General features: G+C 30.7%; 1 protein-coding gene across 1 annotated transcript; it reads left to right on the top strand.

Annotated features, from left to right (window-relative positions):
- The first annotated feature begins 18470 nt into the window (after positions 1-18470).
- On the top strand, positions 18471-19487 carry LOC114253679. Its single transcript, XM_028188660.1, has one exon. It carries the CDS (start codon positions 18471-18473, stop codon positions 19485-19487), a length of 1017 nt encoding a protein of 338 aa, XP_028044461.1.
- The last annotated feature ends 2574 nt before the right edge of the window (positions 19488-22061 follow it).

Here is a 22061-nt window from a genome sequence, read left to right as displayed (position 1 = left end):
ATTAACTAACAATTATTATAATTATTTTATTGTATATTTTAAATTTAAAAAATATATGATAGCTTAGGCGCACATCATTACAAATATCAATCGTACGATCATATCATCATCATACCTAACATCAATTTGATATTCCGCATTTGGTGCGACACGAACGCAATCGGTTTATTAGCCGGTTTAGGAGATTGCGCTTTATACTTTTTAACTGTAACTGATTTCGTCTGACTTATGCTCTTGATTTTTAATGATATTGATCTCACAAATAAAACGATTGATGATTGGGTCTTGAAGACAAGCTGGTTATAAATAAAACTAACATAAGTATTTTTTTTACCTGCAAGGTCTTGTGTAAGAACATACATTTACCCATTATAATATACTATAGTTATAAGTATGATCACGACTATTATACGTTTAAATATATCTGTTCTTAAAATTGTACGCATTTGACGTATACTGTAACAAATATACCAAACGACACGAAGATAACGATACAATAATACGAATAATTTGTACAACCAATTTCGTACGTTTTATCGACGTATATTCACAGTTAAATTGACAAAACTTTTTTAAATATTTATGATACTTAGACATATATACCATCTACAGAATTCTAAAATATTATTTATTTCTAATTAAAATATAAAAATGTACTACCAAACAAAACATTCCTTAAACTTTTGCTATCAGGAGTAACCTATTCATATACTACTGAATTATCCATAATACGTCAACTATATACTTCTAATATATCTCATATTCAATTATAAAATACCTATTTTTTTTTGGTTTTATGAGGTTTTAAAACCTCATTTTAATATCGGGTATTTATTATTTTATATTAAAAAAAAATCATTTAAATTTAAATAATAATATATTTATATTTTTATATAAATATAATATCAGCCACATATTAAACATGTTGTCATATGTAGAATGTATCTTAGTGTAATAAAATAAAAATTATTTACAACATATTGATGCAAGTCTTAAAAAATACTAGTCTTGACGACCAGAGGGCTTGGGAAACATCGGTTTTATGTCACTCCGCTTTTGAGGTGACAACAACACAGTTGATTTTGCATATTGCACTTTATGCTTTGCAACAGTAACAAATTCTACCTGTTGTTTGCTAGTATTTTTTTTATTATCTTTATCTTGTGAAGAAGATGATTGGCTGCTATTGGGTCTTGATGACATGTTGTTTGTCTAAAACAAATTGATAAATAATAACAATATTTATTTTTTTTTAACTTGAGAATATTGTATACGAGTATACGACAATCAGAAATACGATCAGAAATCTTATCCAACGATATACCTATTTGGTTTTTTTTTTACAAATCAAAAAGTTTTTTCTCATGGTTAGTATAGTTTCGCCTAAGATATTATAATATTTGGATATTGTTGGTTGTGACTTGTGATCCTCGAAGAGTTTTTAATAACATTCGACACCAACCAGTATAAATATTCTCGGATGGTTTTTTGGTAGCATAAAATAATGAAAAATCGTTATACTGAATAATAAGGATATTATATACAAAAAATAATTAAATTTATATTATTTACGATTTGAGTGACCAATAAAACGTATACGGGCAATTTAAACTACAGTTTTTTATTCGGAATTGAAAAAAATAATTCGAAAATATAAATTAATTAATAGTTGTCTAATTATATATATATCTCGCGTAATAGACATATTTTCGTCGGATATTGTATTTTAATAATTAATTATAATATATTATAACAGAAAGTAAACTTACAGATTGAAACGAGTGTTGACTGTTGACTGCAAAAGGGACACGAACGCAAGCTGCTGGTCGACACTCCAAAAATCCAATTCTGCTAAAACATTAAACAATATTAATAATACTAAAATAATATAATCGTAAAATAAGTAGTATATTTCATCTAAATATTTAGATGATATACCTAGAATACGTCGCGTTGCTGCTTTCGTCGAAAAAGAAACTGAAAAATACTTAACACAATATGATTGTTTCAGACAAACGTTTCAGCTGTCGGGTAACACACTTTAACATCAATCGCACGGTCATATCGAGGTTTATATAAAACCTATTTAAATGTCAATAATAATTACTTGATTGAAGATTGACTAGTATTTGAAGAAACGATTAGACATTTGAGCATGTATTAGTCAATCATCATGGAAATAATTTTTTGATAATAATCAGTGCCCAATACGTTAATAGTTTCATTACAAATTTATACTAATTTAATAAAATAAATAAAATCAAATTAATATTGCCATAAAATTATTAGTCATAAAATACTAATATTATAATAGCTAATTGAATGTAAAATATATATACAGTAGTAAGTGTGGCTATAACATTTCGACAACAATTATAATTAGGGTTCAATTTAATTACATTTTTCGTTATTTTAATCAACGTAAATAATATGTTATAAAACGCATACTGTGTCAATTTACTTATTGGAGTATTACTAATTAAAATAATAATTATAATAGTATTATTAATTTTTAATAAAAATTTAAATAAGTTTTGGAATTACTTAATAATAAATGTTAATGAATGTAAATCTATCATTATAATATTAAAAATTATTAAATAAAACTATAATGAAAGCATAATATATTCGCCTTTAATATCGACAGTGATATGATATGAATTATCTATGTCTTACTAAAAGTACACCATAACGAATTTGCCTTCTGCAGAACATAGGTATTTTGTGATGTTAACTTTAATATTAGAGTAAATTTACCTACTATTATGTTTAATGGTAAGTATATTATCTAGAAAAATACATACATACATACAAGACTGTGTAAATACACTGTAATTATTAATTGGACACAGGCGTACAGCGTACAGGAATTAAAGTTATAATAATCTATAAATATATCTGGTTTATATAATATTCAGATTGTATTGATTTATATTTTTTCATCAATAAGTTAAAAAAAAAAGACAGTTATCTTAAGAACAAATCAACGAAAAAATATTACAAAATATGTAATTAGATAAATATAATGTATATGTAAGAGTTAAATCGCCTGCTGTGTTTACCAAATAATTGATACTTAAAGTACACTTATCATGATGGTATTTTAACCAATTATTACAAAAATTAAAATGTTTAAACTAATTGTTTTACTTTAAAATCAATGTTTATGATTTTATATTAAAATCGTATATTCCACGTCTATTATATAAATTTAAGAAATTTATCAAGACCCCTAATGACATAGTTATTAGTTATTAATGTTTAACACATAATACATTGTTGTTTTAAAAAGACTTACCAAAAAACTAACAATGTTCTATTTAATATCAATATACTGTGATATTTGTTCTGTATTTTAGATTTTGTCAATAACTATTTTATAAAAATCTGTGCAGTAACATTTTACTTATAACCCATAGGTAATATATATAAGAAGGCACGTAAATACACAGTATTTAGAGTGTTAAGTCATGGTTTTCATCGGAATATGCATGTATAATTACAAAAAAAAATAAAATATTATTATAAATATTCGATCAAAATAAATCATAGATTCTAATATTCTATCCCGAAATCCCTGTATTGCTTATATTTCCAAGGTAAAACAATATATTTACTTTGACGTTACAGTTATGAAAAATAATATTAGTTTTGATTAAAAATATTTAAAAAATATGTATAATAAAAATAGTAGTTTTCGTATGATTTAACACTGTAATATTTTTTTATGTCACTAATATTAAAAATATAAATTTAAAATGTAGGTATTGTCGATTAATGAAATATCAAATGTCAAGTACATCAAAACCACAACATATTTTGATATCACTCATGTCACTATTAACATAAGAAAATGTTCAGAATGCCAAAGTTCAAAAACTTTGTTGTAATCTTGTAAATAATATAGCCAATGAGGCATTGAAGGTAACAATGAATATTTATAAAAAAAGTGTAATAAATTATCCTCGCATTTAATACAATGTAATTATTTTTTTTATTAACAATAAAGATTTATAATATCGTTTTGAATTTAAAATCCATAACTATTGGTTAAAACTTATACATTTTAAATATTTGATTACCTACGTATTTTGGATAAACCCGTATGGGTGAAATTATATTTTATCACAAGAAATTTATGTTATCTGAATGCCTAGAAACAATAAAATTGTTATGAATTAAATAATTAGATTTTTTATTTATATTATTGAAATGTATTTTCAAGACTGATATTTTTAGAGAAAATTGTTTATACAGAAACCTGTTCGGCAAAACCATTAATTCTTTATAGTTGGAAACTGAGGAGCTTTTTAAGTCATGCTTATTTACACAGATTCTCACTACTTAATTCTATTGTGTTATTAAAGACTAAAGGCCTCTTGCATTGTAATCGATCTCCGTTTGCTATAACAAAATCACTGTATTAGAATATTTTTTTTAATATTTATTCTTAGTATCTATACTTTTAAATAGTGTTACAAAGAGTAAACAAAAATGTTTTAGATTTTAGCTATCATATTTTTTTCTGAACATTAACTATAACGAAAAAAATATGATAACGACTGTTGTACATGAATATATATATCCACTTTAAAATTAATAATCGAGTTGAAAATGAATGTCATTCATAACTAATTAACATAAACTTTGTATGTATGTGACGTGTACTGTAACTAGTAAACCAAACTACATAACGACACACAAATAACAATACAAAGATTTGAACAAAATTATTAAAATTATTTATTTAATTATTATTTGTATATAAAATATAAAAAGGTACTACTAAACAAAACACACTCTAAAGTCTTATACGTTAACTATATAGTTCTAATATGTCTAATATAATATTTATAAAATAAATATTTTATCTTGGTATTAGGAGGTTTTAAAATATAGGTATTTATTATTTTATATTAAAATAAATCAACTAAATTTAGATAATAATATTTTTATTTTTATTATTTTTTACATTATATTAGCCACAATTTTATAATGTTATCATATTTGGTGAAAATATGAAGAACTTATCTTAGTATAATAAAATAAAAAATATTTACAGCATGGTGATGGAAGTCTTAAATACTAGTCTTGACGACTAGACGGTTTGGGAAACATCGGTATTATGTCACTGCGCTTTTGAGGTGACACCACCGCAGTTGGTTTTGCATATTGCACTTTATGCTTTGCAACAGTAACAAATTCTACCTGTTGTTTGCTAGTATTTTTTTTATTATCTTTATCCCGTGAGATTAGATTGATTTTGATTGGGTCTTGATGCCATGGATTGACGCTTGCTCATATTTTTTTGATGATCCTGATTTTGCGAAGATGATGGTTGATCGTTATTGGGTCTTGATGACATTCTGATTAACTAAAACAAAATGATAAAATCGTTACAATATTTATTTTTAAATTACATTTATTGTTTACGAGTAAGTTATAGTTAATCAGAAAAAACAGATCGTAACTGATTCTGTTGTACAAATGGACAATGGATATGTTCGGTTTATTTTTCAATAGTTAATTTCTTATAGTTAGTATAATTACGCCTAAGACATTATAATACTTGGATATGACTGGTTGTGACTTGTGATTCTCGAGGAGTTTGTAATAATCAACCAAAAGTGTAAATAGTCTCGGCTGTTTTTTTGGGTAGTATAAAATTATGACGAATACCATTTCATTTTCAATTTGTAATACTGAATAATTAAGATATTATATACAAAAAAAATAAAAATTGATATTATTTACGATTTAAAGAGGACCGAGAAACGTATACGAACAATATAAACTACAGTTTTAATAGGAATAAAAAAAAAATCGTAAATAAAAATTAATTGACAATAGTCTATAAATAGATATCGCATAATAGAAATATTTTTGAAGTACATTGTATTTTAATAACTTATTAAAACATATTAACAGAGTGTAAACTTACAGATTGAAACCAATGTGGACAGCAATACTGACACGAACGTAAGTTGCTGGTCAATATTCCAAAACTCCAATTTTGCTACAACATCATACAATAATAATAATAATAATAAATATAATCCTATAGTGAGTAGTATATTTCATCTAAATATTTAGATGGTATTCCTAAAAAACGTCGGGTCGCTGCTTTCCTCAAAAAAAAAACTGAATAACACTTAACACACTATGATTGTTTCAAACAATCGTTTTAGCTGTCGGCCAACACACTATAAGATCAACCGTATGGTCATATCGAGGTTTATATAAAACTTATTTAAATGTCAATAATCACGACGTGATTGGAGAATGACTAGTATTTGTAGATAACAATTATACATTTAAGCATGTATTAGTCAATTATCATCGAAATAATTTTTTCAATTACATTAAAATTAGATTTTTGAGCTTATAATTTATACCTTAATACAAAATGTTTTTATGATAAAATTTATGTAGTTAATTTCAAAAATCAATGATAAATTATTTAAACTGAATATGTATTTAAAAGTTATAGGGATTATTATTTTTTGTTAATCATGCATTGATCAGCAACTGAGTCCGTACGTATACATATAAATGTCATGTAACATACTTATTTTTAAGTGGTACAGTAATATTTCAGAAAATAATAATATTTTTTAAAGTTCTCATAGTCTGGAAAATATTTTGTAATGAATCTTAATAAATAAAGAAAAAAAATATGATCATTTATAGCATACATTATGATGAACATTGAAAGTCTACCTCAATTAGATTAGCGAAATATTAATGTTTATTAAAATAACTGTCTATAGGATTCATGATAACCACGAAGTTAGGCCGTAACTAACGTACACGTAATATGCGTACAACAAATATAAATTCAATATAACTGTTTTATTAATTGTCTTTGAAAACCAATATTATATCATGTACCTTATTTAATTTATTAGAATATCTTAATATTATATTATGAAATTTAATGGTCAAAGGTGGTATGGGGGCGGGGCATAGCCACACTAGAATGATAGTATAAACTTATATCCCAATCACACTCAAGAACCAATTCCAAATTACGCCACTGATTTGAATAACACACTTTTAAATTTTATACTACACATTTCACTTTTCTACTACATAAAGTACTAAGTCAATTAGTACCTATACATATACGGCTATAGGCATGATAAAGAAAAAGTTCCTTTTTAATGAATAAAGGTATAATGTAGAAAATATATTCTTATTTAATAAATATATTTCAAATTACTGGTTGTATATGAATATTATTAATAATTTATAGTATTGGAGCTTGCAATATTATTTTAATACCTAAAAAAATCATAATAATAGTACACAATAAATCTTGCATAATAATTATAGTCTTGACAAAATTAAAGTTTGTTTAAGATGTCCGATTTTGATTCTGAAAAAAATTCTGAACTCAGCAAAAAATTGTCTATAGATCTCATGAAATACATTGTAAATCTTATATTCTAATGAAGTGGTAACAAAAACTTGTAATAAGAAATTTTTCAAATTATAATATTACATTAAAAATTAAAATTAAAAGCGGAATGTTTCGTACGATTTACAGACATTATTCTGCTGAATTTAAATATTTATTGAGAATTAAGAACAGACCCTGTTAACTAATTTAATTTTGTCAATTCAATAAGTAAGTTGTCGTAGAATTCGTATAGTGAATTTTTTTTTATTGCCAAGTGCATGCGAGTACGAGAGTGCAACTGTTGATGATCCCAACCGGAACACGCTTGAATTTCACTAACATTAATAATTATTTACAAATACCACATAGAGCTCGGGCGGCTAACACGCGATTATGAATTGCTTAAATGTTGTCCCTTAAATAAAAACCGTATCGAGGCCACTTAATGATTTTATTCATTTTTCATCACAGCGAATTAAAATAATATTTATAAATACATTTAATATGATATAATCGTCATATATATTTATTATATATTATTTTTAGTAATCATATTATATTATGTGTGAAACAGTAATTAGTAACTAATATATAGAGCCTACCCCACATTGGGACTTGCTAAATATTTCATTTTTAAATAATAATCATTGATCATGAGATTTAAATATTATATCATACAAACTAATTAAAAAAAAAAAACAATTAGTTCGAGAACTATAATTTTTGTTATAATCGGTTAAAATACCATTGCGATACATGTACATTAAGTGTTAATTAATTGTTTAATATTGAGGGCGATTAAATTGTCTACACAAATTATATTTATGTAATTATTATTTATATATTTTGTAGTATTTTTTCGTTTATTTGATGTTACGATAATTTTTTTTTCTAAATTATCGAAGAGGAAATATAAATTAATTCAATCTCAGTATAATATTATAAAGGTCATGGATTATTATAACATTAATTCGATTAATGCATTTGTACTTATTTAAGTATAATTATCTAGAATCCTAATAGTAGCTCAAATTGAAATATCACTGTAGATATTTAAAGGGCGAATATATTAAGCTTTTATTATATTTTTTTATTATTATAAGATAGACATACATTCGTTAACATTTATTATTAAGTATTTCAAAAACTTATTTGAATTTTGATTAAAAATTAATAATACTATTATAATTATTATTTTAATTAATCATACTCTAATAAGTAAATCGAAACAGCATTTTCTTTTTTTCATTTCTAAGATAATAATTTATTATTAATTTTAGTAGGTAACAAGATACACGTATTTTTAAATATTAGGTAACATACAATAACAGAATATCTTAGGAACAACAATATCAAAATATATTTTGATCAAAGACTTAAATGCTAGTCTACGACCAGGCGGTTTGGGAAGCATCAGTTTGATACATTTACCCATTATAATATACCATAGTTATAAGTATGATCACGACTATTATACATTTATATATATCTGTTCTTAAAATTGTACGCATTTGACGTATACTATAACAAATATACCAAACGACACGAAGATAATGATACAACAATACGAATAATTTTACGAATAATTTGTACTACCAATTTCATACGTTTTATCGACGTATATTCACAGTTAAATTCACAAAGTTTATTTATAATACTTAGAGATATATACCATCTACAGAATTCTAAAATATTATTTATTTCTAATTAAAATATAAAAATGTGCTACCAAACAAAACATTCCTTAAACTTTTGCTATCAGGAGTAACCTATTCATACACTACTGAATTATCCATAATACGTCAACTATATACATCTAATATATCTCATAATTAATTATAAAATACCTATTTTTTCTTGGATTTATGAGGTTTTAAAATATCGGGTATTTATTATTTTATATTAAAGAAAAATCATTTAAATTTAAATAATAATATATTTATATTTTTATATATATATATATAAATAATATCAGTTACACATTTTACATATTGTCAATTAATGAACTTATCTTAGTATAATACAATAAAAATTATTTACAACATATTGATGGAAGTCTTAAATACTAGTCTTGACGACTAGATGGTTTGGGAAACATTGGTTTTATGTCACTCCGCTTTTGAGGTGACACCAGCGCAGTCGGTTTTGCATGTTGCACTTTATGCTTTGCAACAGTAACAAATTCTACCTGTTGTTTGCTAGTATTTTTTTGCTTATCTTTATCTCGTGAGGAAGATGCTTGTTTTTTATTGGGTCTTGATGCCATGCTGGATTGACGCTTTTGACTATTATTTTGATGATCCTGATTTTGCGAAGATGATGGTTGATCGTTATTGGGTCTTGATGACATTCTGATTATCTAAAACAATATGATAAAATCGTTACAATACTAATTTCAACTTACGTATATTTTTTACGAGTAAGTTATAATTAATCACAAAAAACAGATTGTAACTGATTCTGTTGTACAAATAGACAATGGATATTTTTGGTTTATTTTTCAATAGTTAATTTCTTATAGTTAATATAATTACGCCTAAGACATTATAATACTTGGATATGACTGCTTGCGGTTTATGATTCTCAAGGAGTTTGTAATAACCAACCAAAAGTGTAAACATTCTCGGCTGTTTTTTTGGGTAGTATAATTTTATACTAATACGAATACTATTTCATTTTCAATTTGTAATATTGAATAATTAAGATATTATATACAAAAAAAAAAAATTGACATTATTTATGATTTGAAGGGGACCGAGAAACGAATACGAACAATATAAACTACAGTTTTAATCGGAATAAAAATTAATTGACAATTGTGTATAAATAGATATCGCATAATAGAAATATTTTTGAAGTACATTGTATTTTAATAACTTATTAAAACATATTAACAGAGTGTAAACTTACAGATTGAAACGTGTTGACTGCAATACAAACAGGAACGTAAGCTGCTGGTCGATATTCCAAAGTCCAATTCTGCTAAAACATCATACAATAATAATAATTATAAATATAATCCTATAGTGAGTAGTATATTTAATCTAAATATTTAGATGATAAACCTAAAAAACGTCGGGACGCTGCTTTCCTCGAAAAAAAAACTGAATAACACTTAACACACTATGATTGTTTCAAACAAACGTTTCAGCTGTCGGCTAAAACACTATAAGATCAATCGTATGGTCATATTGAGGTTTATATAAAACTTATTTAAATGTCAATAATCATGACGTGATTGGAGATTGACTATTATTTGAAAATAACAATTACACATTTGTGCATGTATTAGTTAAACATTATCGAAATAATTTTTCTGATTACATGAAAATTAAATTTTTTTTAAATTATCAGTGTGCAATATTTGTAGTTATTACTGTTCTGTGACAATATCATTACAAATTTATACTAATTTGATGAAATAAATAAGATCATATTAATCATGGCCATAAAATGATGAGTCATACAATAAATATATCATAGTGGCTATTTGAATGTCAATTAAATATATAGTAGTAAATGTAACTAACATTTCGATAAAAATTATCCTTTGGGTTAAGATAATTATATTGAATTACATACAAAATTCATTATTCTTTTTTTTATTTAACGAACATAATATGTTATAAAACGAATGTTGTAGATGTGTAACGTCATAGGATGACGTGTTTCAGAATATTATCCACGTTTTTAATGTAACTTAATAGTATAATACATGAGCTCATATTTTATTCATAAATAAAAATTTATTTCATAATAAAATATAAGTAGTTAAATTCAAAAATAAATAATAAATGATTTACACTGAATATACACATAACCACTCTTCGACAAAATCGATTTTTTGATTTTAATATACTTAATTTAAGTTAATTGTTTACTTTATTGGCTTTGAAAATTATTATTATAGAATATACCTCATTTAATTTATAATAATAAATTAATATAATATTGTAATTTATGAGATTTAATGGTCAATGGTGGTGTTGTGAACCCCTGTGTTTATGCTATACCCAGAATAGGATATAGTTATAATATAATATAATATAGTATAGTGTGTAAGCATATTAACATGTGAACCGATAGAGTGACACGGTTTTAGGGAATTCGCTGTGTGGACAGATTTGAGCCCGAGCGAGCCCCTACCGTGTCTCGCCGTCTGTGTAATATTTAGTGTAGTCCTGGCAGACCATCGAGCAGAGCCTCTTTTATTTTCTTAAGTCTAACAATTATTCTGTGTAACTAATTTCTTTTAAAATTGATTATATTAATAAAGTATTAGTGATAACTTAAACACTGCGTATTTATTACTAACGAACAAACTCGGTTGTGGAGACGTCCATAACATTTTTGGTGGCAGCGGTGGGATCCGTAGATTCCAGTTCGTTAAATAATAAGTTAGTCAATGCCGTGTAATTTTGAGTTAAAGTAAATCTATGCTTATAATATAATTAAATATAAGAAGAAATTCTGAAGAAGAAAGTCCGAAGTGTCCAGAAAATCCAAAACATCGAAGTATACAGAAACTCCAGTTTACAAGACGACAAGGAAGGGAGGCCGCAGTACCGCTGTACTCGTAGCGCCGCCCAAACTAATGGTTAGTAGCGCACGCACTCACACGAACACGAATCCGTAATACGAGCATCACAGCCGCCGCGTCCGTTGTTCGTGGTACCGCTGAAATTCATAAGCGCGCACACACACACGCAAACGACGCATAATACACGCGCCGCCGCCGCTGTGTCGATAGTGCCGCCCGAACCGAACGACACTCACTTACGCACGCACGCAATTGCCGTGTATGCTAGTTACTAAACCGGACGTCTGTGCCGCCGCCGAATATACATATATATATTATAATATAGTACCAGCAGCTGATAACCGCTGAAAACACTGATATCCAGTGCACGACGCTCGTAATCAGCGCCGCCGCGAAGTGTAAACAAACAACACGACTCGCGTTAGCGGTTCGTATTCGTGATAAGCGTTAAATTTAAAAAATACGCGATCGTTGTAATCGGTGTAAATACGCGATCGTCGTTATCAAATAAATACGCGACCGTTGTTTATTAACGACAAGTCGTAAGCAAGCAGAGAAACCCACTACAGGGTGTAGTGGTCCCCGCGCCAGCAATTTCGGGGCTAGCGAACGTCGATTCCACAAGCGCAGTCGAAGAGGAAAGTCGATGTTAACATCCAAGGAATTCGAGCCAAGCCAAGCAGAACATCAGTGCAGATCATTTGAGCATCCAGTAGCAGTGTTAAAAAAAATCAGTAAATATAAAAAAAAAAAACATGGCAAGGATCATTTTAACTGCACTACTGTAAGTAAAAAAAAAAAAAAATAATAAAGAAATAATAATAATAATAATAATAAAAAAAAAAATTTTGAAACCATATCTCGACTACACTCCGTACTGATCAATAAGTACGTTTTTCTTTCTTATCTATTTTTTATTTTTTTTTATCATTATTATTTCTTTCTGTATAATTTAGAATCGTAAATCTGTAGTATTATTGTATTAATATAATATTAATATCGTAGTTAACATTAGAATTAATTTATAATTGCATGTAAACATACACACATATATATAAATATAGGTTAGCAATTCGTTGAGTATCAGCCAAGTAGATAAGTAGTTAATGAGCGGAAAACGGGAAAACGGGTCGGATAGATCGTTTCCAAATCCAGATAACGAATCGAGTGATCCAATAACACCGCCAAGTCCTACCCCTCGTGTAAGTTTACCAGTACGATTCTCAAATTCAGAAAATCCGACATCCGAACGTTCTATTGGGAATATCATTACTGATAACATCTTCATCAGAACTGGCGTACTAATAGACCATAATTCGGAGTTAATACATAACGTCTCCGTAACTTTGGGGGAAGTAGATACTGTTTTGGGGGAAGCAGAAAATCAACTCAACCTTAATATCCTAGACTAAACCATTGAAGAAAATCTTTTAAATCAGACTATACCCTCCTCTCCTCTTAACTCCAGCTACCAAAACATGAATCAAGACACTCAGGAAGCAGTTCAGACAACGGGTATTAGCATCATGGTAAATTCTGAAGGACAATCGAATACAGATACACAAGCAATATCAAATCCTCCAATAACTGAAGGAAACCTGAATCAATCAGGTGTCCGATATTCATTCGGACCCAGAGAAGAGACAATAGGATTGGAGGCTGCTCTAAAACTCTTGCCAGGCTCGTTCAGTGGAGACAAGCAGGAGGAGTTAGAGATATTTTTGGAAAAATGCGAGTTTGCATTGGCATGCACACATGACCATGTACACGCTTGACTACTCCAAGGAATACAAGTTAGACTGACAGGGAAAGCCCATCAGGCAGTCAAGTTTAAGGAGATAAGACACTGGGCTGAACTAAAGGAAGCGTTAAAGTCTGCATTGGAACCGCAGAGGACGACCACATATCTATTTTCGGAGTTGTATTCGACGAGACAGAAAATCGGAGAAGACGTAACAAACTACGCCAACAGAATTGAGCAACTCCAAACACTCATCATAGAGCAAGAGACAAGTGGGCACAGTTGGGAGGTAGCCCAAGCGCTAGGAACAAGCATCAAGAAGCAAAGCATCCAAGTCTTTGTAGAGGGACTAGGACCTTTAAAGGATTTTATAAAGGCGAGGAATCCATTAACATTAGACAGGGCCATACAAGCAGCAAGGGAAAAAGAACGGGTCAGAAATTCGCAAGAGGCAACAAAGAAGTTATATGGAGCGCCTCACCAATCCACGAAGAAACCCACTTCTTTTTACTGCAATACAGCCGGTCATATGGCGAAGGACTGTAAAAGCAAACCGACGACGACAAACTCAAAACCTTTTTCCGCAACGGCACCAGTTAGAAATATTCAATGTAACTACTGTAAAAAACCAGGGCACATGTTGAAAGATTGCCGTAAAAGGAATTATGTGAACTCCAAAAAGGAAGGCAACCAGCAGGAAAACCAGCAGCAACCGGGCGCCAGCGGTGGGCGCCCGGTGAGCGAGTTAAAAAACACCGGCAACGACAGATCCTCTACTTCAAAGCAGAATTAGATGAAGATCATCTAACCTGCCACATTCAACAGACCATCAGCAAAAAATCGAAGCTACTCTTAGATTCTGGGAGTGAGCTTAATTTAATAAAAATATCTTCCCTCGCACATCAGACTATCGTGTATGAAGACGTCATATATCAGCTGAAGGGCATTAATGACCAGATAGTACACACAATGGGACAAACACAATTGGAACTATTTATCGAGGATAAAACTATAGTTGCAATGTTCCAAGTAGTTCATTCTGCATTCCCAATCCCAAACGATGGTATCCTTGGACGGCCATTTATAGTGGAAAACAAAATCATTCTGAATTACCAGACTAATGAAGTCATTATTCCTGACGGGGCTGAAATAGTGCTACAACCTCGCACTGAAACCCTTGTAGGAATAGAAGCAGGGAATCACACGGAAGACAAAATCATCATCATTGAATGTCAAGAAATCACGAAATCAGTCTTGTGCAGTAACGCTGTAACCAGAGTACAAAACAAAAGGGTGTTAGCCACACTCATCAACCCAACCGAAGAAACGATAAGGCTAAAGACGCCCAATTTAAAGGAATTGGTCCACGAGGAGTTCAGGGAAGCTCTGATCCATTCGGTACAAGTCATGGATGAAGAAGAAGAACCTCATGCAAACAGTAGTCGACTAAAACGATTGGAAGAAGCACTTAGAACCGATCATCTAAATTCAGAGGAAAAGGGATCATTAGTGGCCATCTGTAAAGATTACTCTGACATATTCTTCTTAGAAAGAGATCGGGTGACAGCAACTACAGCAGTGACACACGGAATCAAAACCCCAGAAGCGGTATCGCCAATTCACGTGAAGCCCTACCGTTTACCACAAAGGCATAGACAGGAAATTACGGACCAAATGGAGACCCTTGAACGGGAAGGTGTGATTACAGCTAGTGAATCGCCTTGGTACGCTCCACTCCTAGTATTCCCGAAGAAACCCGACGTCAATGGTCAGGTTAAATACCGTGTCTGCGTGGATTTTCGCCGACTTAATGAGGTTACGATAGGGGATGCTTTTCCACTTCCGAACATCGTGGATATTTTGGACCAACTAGGGAGGTCAAAATATTACAGTACCTTGGATTTAGCCCATGGGTACACCAAATCCCGATGGATCCCTCTGACCGTAGCAAAACGGCGTTTTCTACAGACCGGGGACATTTCGAATTTCAGCGAATTCCATTTGGTTTGAAGGGAGCTCCAGGGACATTCCAGAGGCTCGTGAATAAAGTACTAATCGGTATAAATGGAATCAAAGCATTCGTATATCTAGATGACATAATCATCTATGCAAAAGATCTAAATGATCATTCACAGAAAATCACAGAGATTTTTCAGAGACTCCGCAAATACAATCTCAAACTTCAACCACTGAAATGCGAATTTCTCCGAAAAGAAGTCAGTTATCTCGGACATCAAATCACTGACGAAGGAGTCAAGCCAGATCCTCAGAAGATAAGTTGTGTGAAACAATTTCCAATTCCAAGAAATGTGAAAGAGGTTAAGTCATTTTTAGGATTTTCAGGCTACTACAGAAGATTTATTAGAAACTATGGGCAGATCGCTAAGCCACTGACCTCATTGTTAAAAAAGGACGCAACGTTCAGATGGAGTGACCTTTGCCAAAAATCTTTTGAACAGTTAAAAGACCTCTTGACACAGGCACCAATATTACAATATCCGGACTTCTCTAAACCATTTAACTTGACTTGTGATGCAAGTGACTACGCGATCGGATGTGTACTGTCGCAAGCACCGATAGGAAAGGATTTGCCGATAGCGTTTGCATCGCGTACTCTAAATAAGGCAGAAATCAACTACAACACAACCGAGAAGGAGCTAACCAGCATAGTATGGGAAATTAATATATAGACCTTATCTATTCGGGCAAAAGTTTAATATAATTACCGATCATCGAGCACTAGTATGGTTGTTTAATATTACCGATCCAGGATCAAGACTCACTCGTTGGCGCGTCAAGCTGGAAGAGTACCAGTACACTATCCATTTCAAACCAGGAGTGAACAACACAAATGCTGACGCACTGAGTCGTATTCAAACGGTAACTACGAGAGCTCAGACCTCATCGAGTCATTACAACCAGTCAGAATCTCCAGAAACTCAAGGAACCTCTTTAAAATCAGTAGACAACGAACACCTAGACCTAGAATCGAAAAGGGAAGGTGATACTGGTTATCGAGCATTTCTGGAAGCTGATGAAATTAAACTGGGTTCTACGAAGAAAATTGCCGAGCTAAAAGGAGATCTGTTTTCCGTAGAGGCTGGAATCTCATTAGCACATTGTGTATCAGCAGATTTTAAAGCAAGGAAAGGAATTGCATTTGAATTCCGAACCCGATTTGGAAAAGTTAATGAACTTCGTCGACAAAAATGCCAAATAACAGAGATTGCAACAATCAATGTGAACAATCATCAGATGTTTTATATAATCACAAAAGAATTTTTCTGGCAAAAATCAAGTTATGAAATTCTCTTCCAAAGTCTACAGAGCCTCTCAAGTCAATCTGCGTCAAGTATAAAGTTACGCAGCTCGCTTGTCCACGTCTAGGCTGCGACCTAGATGGACTGAAGTGGGAAGTCTTACGAAATATGTTAAGGTATACCTTCCGTGACTGTCCTGTGTATATTCAGATATACACTCGCGATGAGTTAACGACAGATAACAAACTACAGATCATAAAGGAATTTCACGAAAATCCACTTGGTGGACATCAAGGTGTAACGCGCACATATAATACAATTTCACAGCAGTACCAATGGCAGGGTATGAGGGCACAAATCCGGAAATACATCAAGAAATGTCCTGCATGTCAAATCAATAAAACTCCAAACCGGACCATCAAAGAACCTATGGTAATAACAACTACTGCTTCGAAACCATTCGAAAAAGTATTCATGGACATCGTAGGGCCACTCAACAAGTCCTACCACGGGAATTCGTATATTTTAACTCTAATCGATGGTTTTTCGAAATTCACTTGGGCGTGTGCCATGAAGGATCATGAAGCAAACACCGTCGCACAGCATTTTGTCACTCAATTTGTATGTCTGCATGGGCAACCTGAATCTCTAGTGACGGACTATGGAACTGAATTCCTTAGTAAGGTTTTCAAGGAAGTATGCAAACTCTTAAATATCTCTCAAACATCGACCACCCCGTATCATCCGCAGAGTAACGGTAGCTTGGAGAGGAGTCACCGCACCTTAGGTGAATATTTAAGGAACTACTCTGGAAAAAATCCGTAAAACTGGGATGTACATGTCCCTTATGCAATGTACTGTCATAATTCTTCAGTACACACAGCCACAGGGTTTCAACCACATGAAATCGTGTACGGATATCCATTATCAATACCAAATTCGTTAAGTCGTAAGCCAGAACCTCAGTATAATTATCAAGATTATCAATACGAAATGAAACGTCTTATGCAAGAAACGCACCAGATGGTAACAGAGCAACAGATGAAATCAAAACAGAAATCGCAGGAACGATATGATCGTACAGCTATGCCTTTGCAAATCAATGAAGGTGATAAAGTCATAGTGCAAGAAAAAACAAGTAAAGGAAACTTATCAACTAAGTAGTTAGGACCATTCACAGTGGTGGAAACTATTGCGGACTCTCCGAATGTAACCATCTTAAAAAAAAAATAAACATAACCTCAATAGTATGTCGTGGGCTTTCAAACTCTCAGAGCGGAAGTTTCCAAGTTACTTTATTTCAGAACTCATCGGGCTTATACTTTGAAGCAATGGGACCTCTTCGCATTTCCTACACCAATTGGGATTTCATCACTTACGTGAATCTGACAACTTATTACATGAAGTACCAAATACTCCAGAAATTCCTTGATCAAACGGGTGACATTTGTATTCAATTGAAAAAAAAGAGAGGATTCGATCTTAACTAGTGCGTGTACGGATTTCATACAATCCACGGTTCCGTTCATGCAAGAAATTGAATCAAATCTCAATTCTGTCATACGAATCCTTGGGTCAGACCACAGAACCTCTGAACATCCGAACCGACAATCTCGTGGGTTGATAAATGCAGTAGGAAGGCTAGCAAACATTCTTTTTGGAGTTTGCTCCGATCAGGATGCAGAATTCTTTTACAAAAACATTGAACATCTTGCTCGTTCCGAGGATAAACATGTTCATCTATCACAGGAACAGATACGCATTGTCTCTACAGTCATAAATAACGTAAATTCCACCATGCATGAACTGCTAACAGATGATCAGAAATTGCAGCAGAATATAAACAGAATAGAAGAACAATCAAGGCGTTCTGAGGCAACAATCAATGAATTGGAAATACAAAACACCTTCCTGGAGCACACTGCAATATTGACAGTTTTCCTAAACCAATTCGCTTGGGAAACTCAAAACCTCCAATCCATTGTCAACTCAACATTAAATGAATTGATGCATACAAATGTCTACCCCCCTTCTCAATTGATTCACGAACTTAAACAAGTACAACTGACATTACCTTCTACACTAGAGCTGCCTATAACTGAATCTCATTTATCTATCCCGGAATTATTCCGTACATCCAAGTTAAGCGTAGTGTACATCCAACAGAATCTCGTATTTGTAACCCGTATACCCTTATTTTCAAACCTTCGGTTTAACCTGTTTCATAATATTCCACTTCCGATACTTACAAATAAAGGTAATATATTAATTATTGAACCACAAGCTCAGTACTTGGCAACAAGCGATACTAACGAATATCATTTCAGTCTAACCGACGATCAGTATGAAAAATGTGAAACATTGTTCTCTTTTAAGTTATGTGTAAATCCTGAGGCTATTAGTAAATCTAAACACCAGGATAATTGTGAGGTATCTTTGTACAATTCCCCGTATCAAACGATAGGAGCTTGTAATTTCAAATATCTGAACCTAAATACTACAATCTGGCATAAGCTTTATCTACAAAACGCGTGGTTATATTAAAGCATTTCGCAGGCAGTTACAGTAACATGCGCACAAAACTCTAGCAGAATCCTACTCAACGGTACAGGAAAAATTAAAATTTCCGATAATTGTGTTATATATACAGAAAATCTGATTTTAACACCATCAAGAACCCTATCATCAGAAATTCATAGAGATTTCGTCCCAGAAAATCCGAATGTGCACGCAATATTAAAAATGCCAGAAATAATTAACAGCCGTGTTCCCGAGCAAATAGATACAAATAAATATTTTAAAAATTTTAATCAGTTAGCTGAAGATGCTAAAAAACTGAAAGAATTATCTAAAATGTACAACGATACCAACATATTTGTAAATCCAGATCATCATTTTATTAAAGTTTATTGTATTGTCTTTTTAATAATAGTAATAATTCTGTACATGTTGATCAAATATAAGTGTAATCTACCTCGACTCTACAGACCGGAAATAGCAGAACCCCAGAATGTAGCAGAGTATGTGCAATTCACACACTCCCTTACAAAATTCTAAAACTTCAGAGCATCAGAACTCACGGATGAAGTGAAACATGGTGATCATTAGACCCCCATGTCACATGTAGTCCGGGGGGTGTTGTGAACCCCTGTCTGTATGCTATACCCAGAATAGGATATAGTTATAATATAATATAATATAGTATAGTGTGTAAGCATATTAGCATGTGAACCGATAGAGTCACACGGTTTTAGGGAATTCGCTGTGTGGACAGTTTTGAGCCCGAGCGAATCCCTACCGTATCTCGCCGTCTGTGTAATATTTAGTGTAGTCCTGGCAGACCATCGAGCAGAGCCTCTTTTATTTTCTTAAGTCTAACAATTATTCTGTGTAACTAATTTCTTTTAAAATTGATTATATTAATAAAGTATTAGTGATAACTTAAACACTGCGTATTTATTACTAACGAACAAACTCGGTTGTGGAGACGTCCATAACAACGGTATAGGGGCGGGGCATAGCCACACTAGAATGATAATATAAACTTATACCTAATCCCACTCACAGAACCAATTCCAAATTACGCTACTGATTTGAAAAACACACTTTTAAATTTTGTACTACTCACTTTACTTTTGTACTACACAAAGTATTAAGTCAATTTATATGGCTTTGAAGTCATATATATACGGCCATAGGCATGATAAAGAAAATGTTCTTTTTTAATGACTAAAGGTACTCGTATAATGTAGAAGATATATTCATATTTTATATATTTATTGTAATATATATTACAATTAAATGGTTATTTATGAATATTGTTAATAATTTATAATCATTTCCACCTTTGTGCTTCTTCAGGGATGTGAAAAAATGGTAATCTGAAGGCGGCTGGTCGGGGAATATGGAGAGCGGTTCAAAACATCCCATCCAAATGAGTCCAATAAATACATTTATACATTTACAATATTCGTTTTATAACATAATATAACTGAATATATATTTTACATTCAAATAGCAACTATAATATTTTTATTTTATGACTCATAATTTTATGGCCATGGTTAATTTTATCTTATTAATTTTATCAAATTAGTATAAATTTGTAATAATATTGTCACAGTACAGTTATAACTACGTATATTGGGCATTGATTATTATCAAAAATCTAATATTTATGTAATCAGAAAAATTATGTTGATGATGATTGACTAATACATGCTCAAATTTGTAATTGTTATCTTCAAATACTAGTCAATCTCTAATCACGTCGTTATTATTGATATTTAAATAAGTTTAATATAAACCTCGTTGATAATACGATTGATGTTATAATATGTTAGCCGAAAAATTAAAACGTTTAGAGACAATAAGAGTGTAATAATATTTATTATGTTTTAAACATTAATAACTAATAAATATGTTATTATGGGTCTTGATAAATTTCTTAAATTCATATAATAGGCATTAAATATACAATTTAAAAATTGAATCGTAAAAATAAAATATAATGTAAAACAATTAGTTTGAGCATTTAAATTTTTGTTATAATTGGTTAAAATACCATCATGATACATGTATTTTCAGTATCAATTATTTGGTAAATACAGCAGGCGATTTAATTACTACATATAAATTATATTTATCTAATTATATACTTTGTAGTATTGGTTCGTAACAATAATACAGCTTATTATAGTCAGCCATGATCCATACTGTAAATGTTTCAAATAAGGTAGTGGTTATTCAAAAATCAATGATAAATTATTTAAACTGAATATGTATTTAGAAGTTATAGGGATTTTTATTTTTTGTTAATAATGCATTGATCAGCAATTGAGTCCGTACGTATACATATAAATGTCATGTAACATACTTATTTTTAAGTGGTACAGTAATATTTCAGGAAATAATAATATTTTTTAAAGTTCTCATAGTCTGGAAAATATTTTGTAAATGAATCTAAATAAATAAAGAAAAAAAATATGATCATTTATAGCATACATTATGATGAACATTGAAAGTCTACCACAATTAGATTAGCGAAATATTAATGTTTATTTAAATAACTGTCTATAGGAATCATGATAACCACGAAGTTAGGCCGTAACTAACGTA

The sequence above is a fragment of the Rhopalosiphum maidis genome, chromosome 3, assembly GCF_003676215.2.
Source record: "Rhopalosiphum maidis isolate BTI-1 chromosome 3, ASM367621v3, whole genome shotgun sequence".
In the NCBI taxonomy this organism is placed as follows: domain Eukaryota; kingdom Metazoa; phylum Arthropoda; class Insecta; order Hemiptera; family Aphididae; genus Rhopalosiphum; species Rhopalosiphum maidis.
Note: the sequence above shows the minus strand (reverse complement) of the source record. Positions and strands in the feature narration are given on the sequence as shown.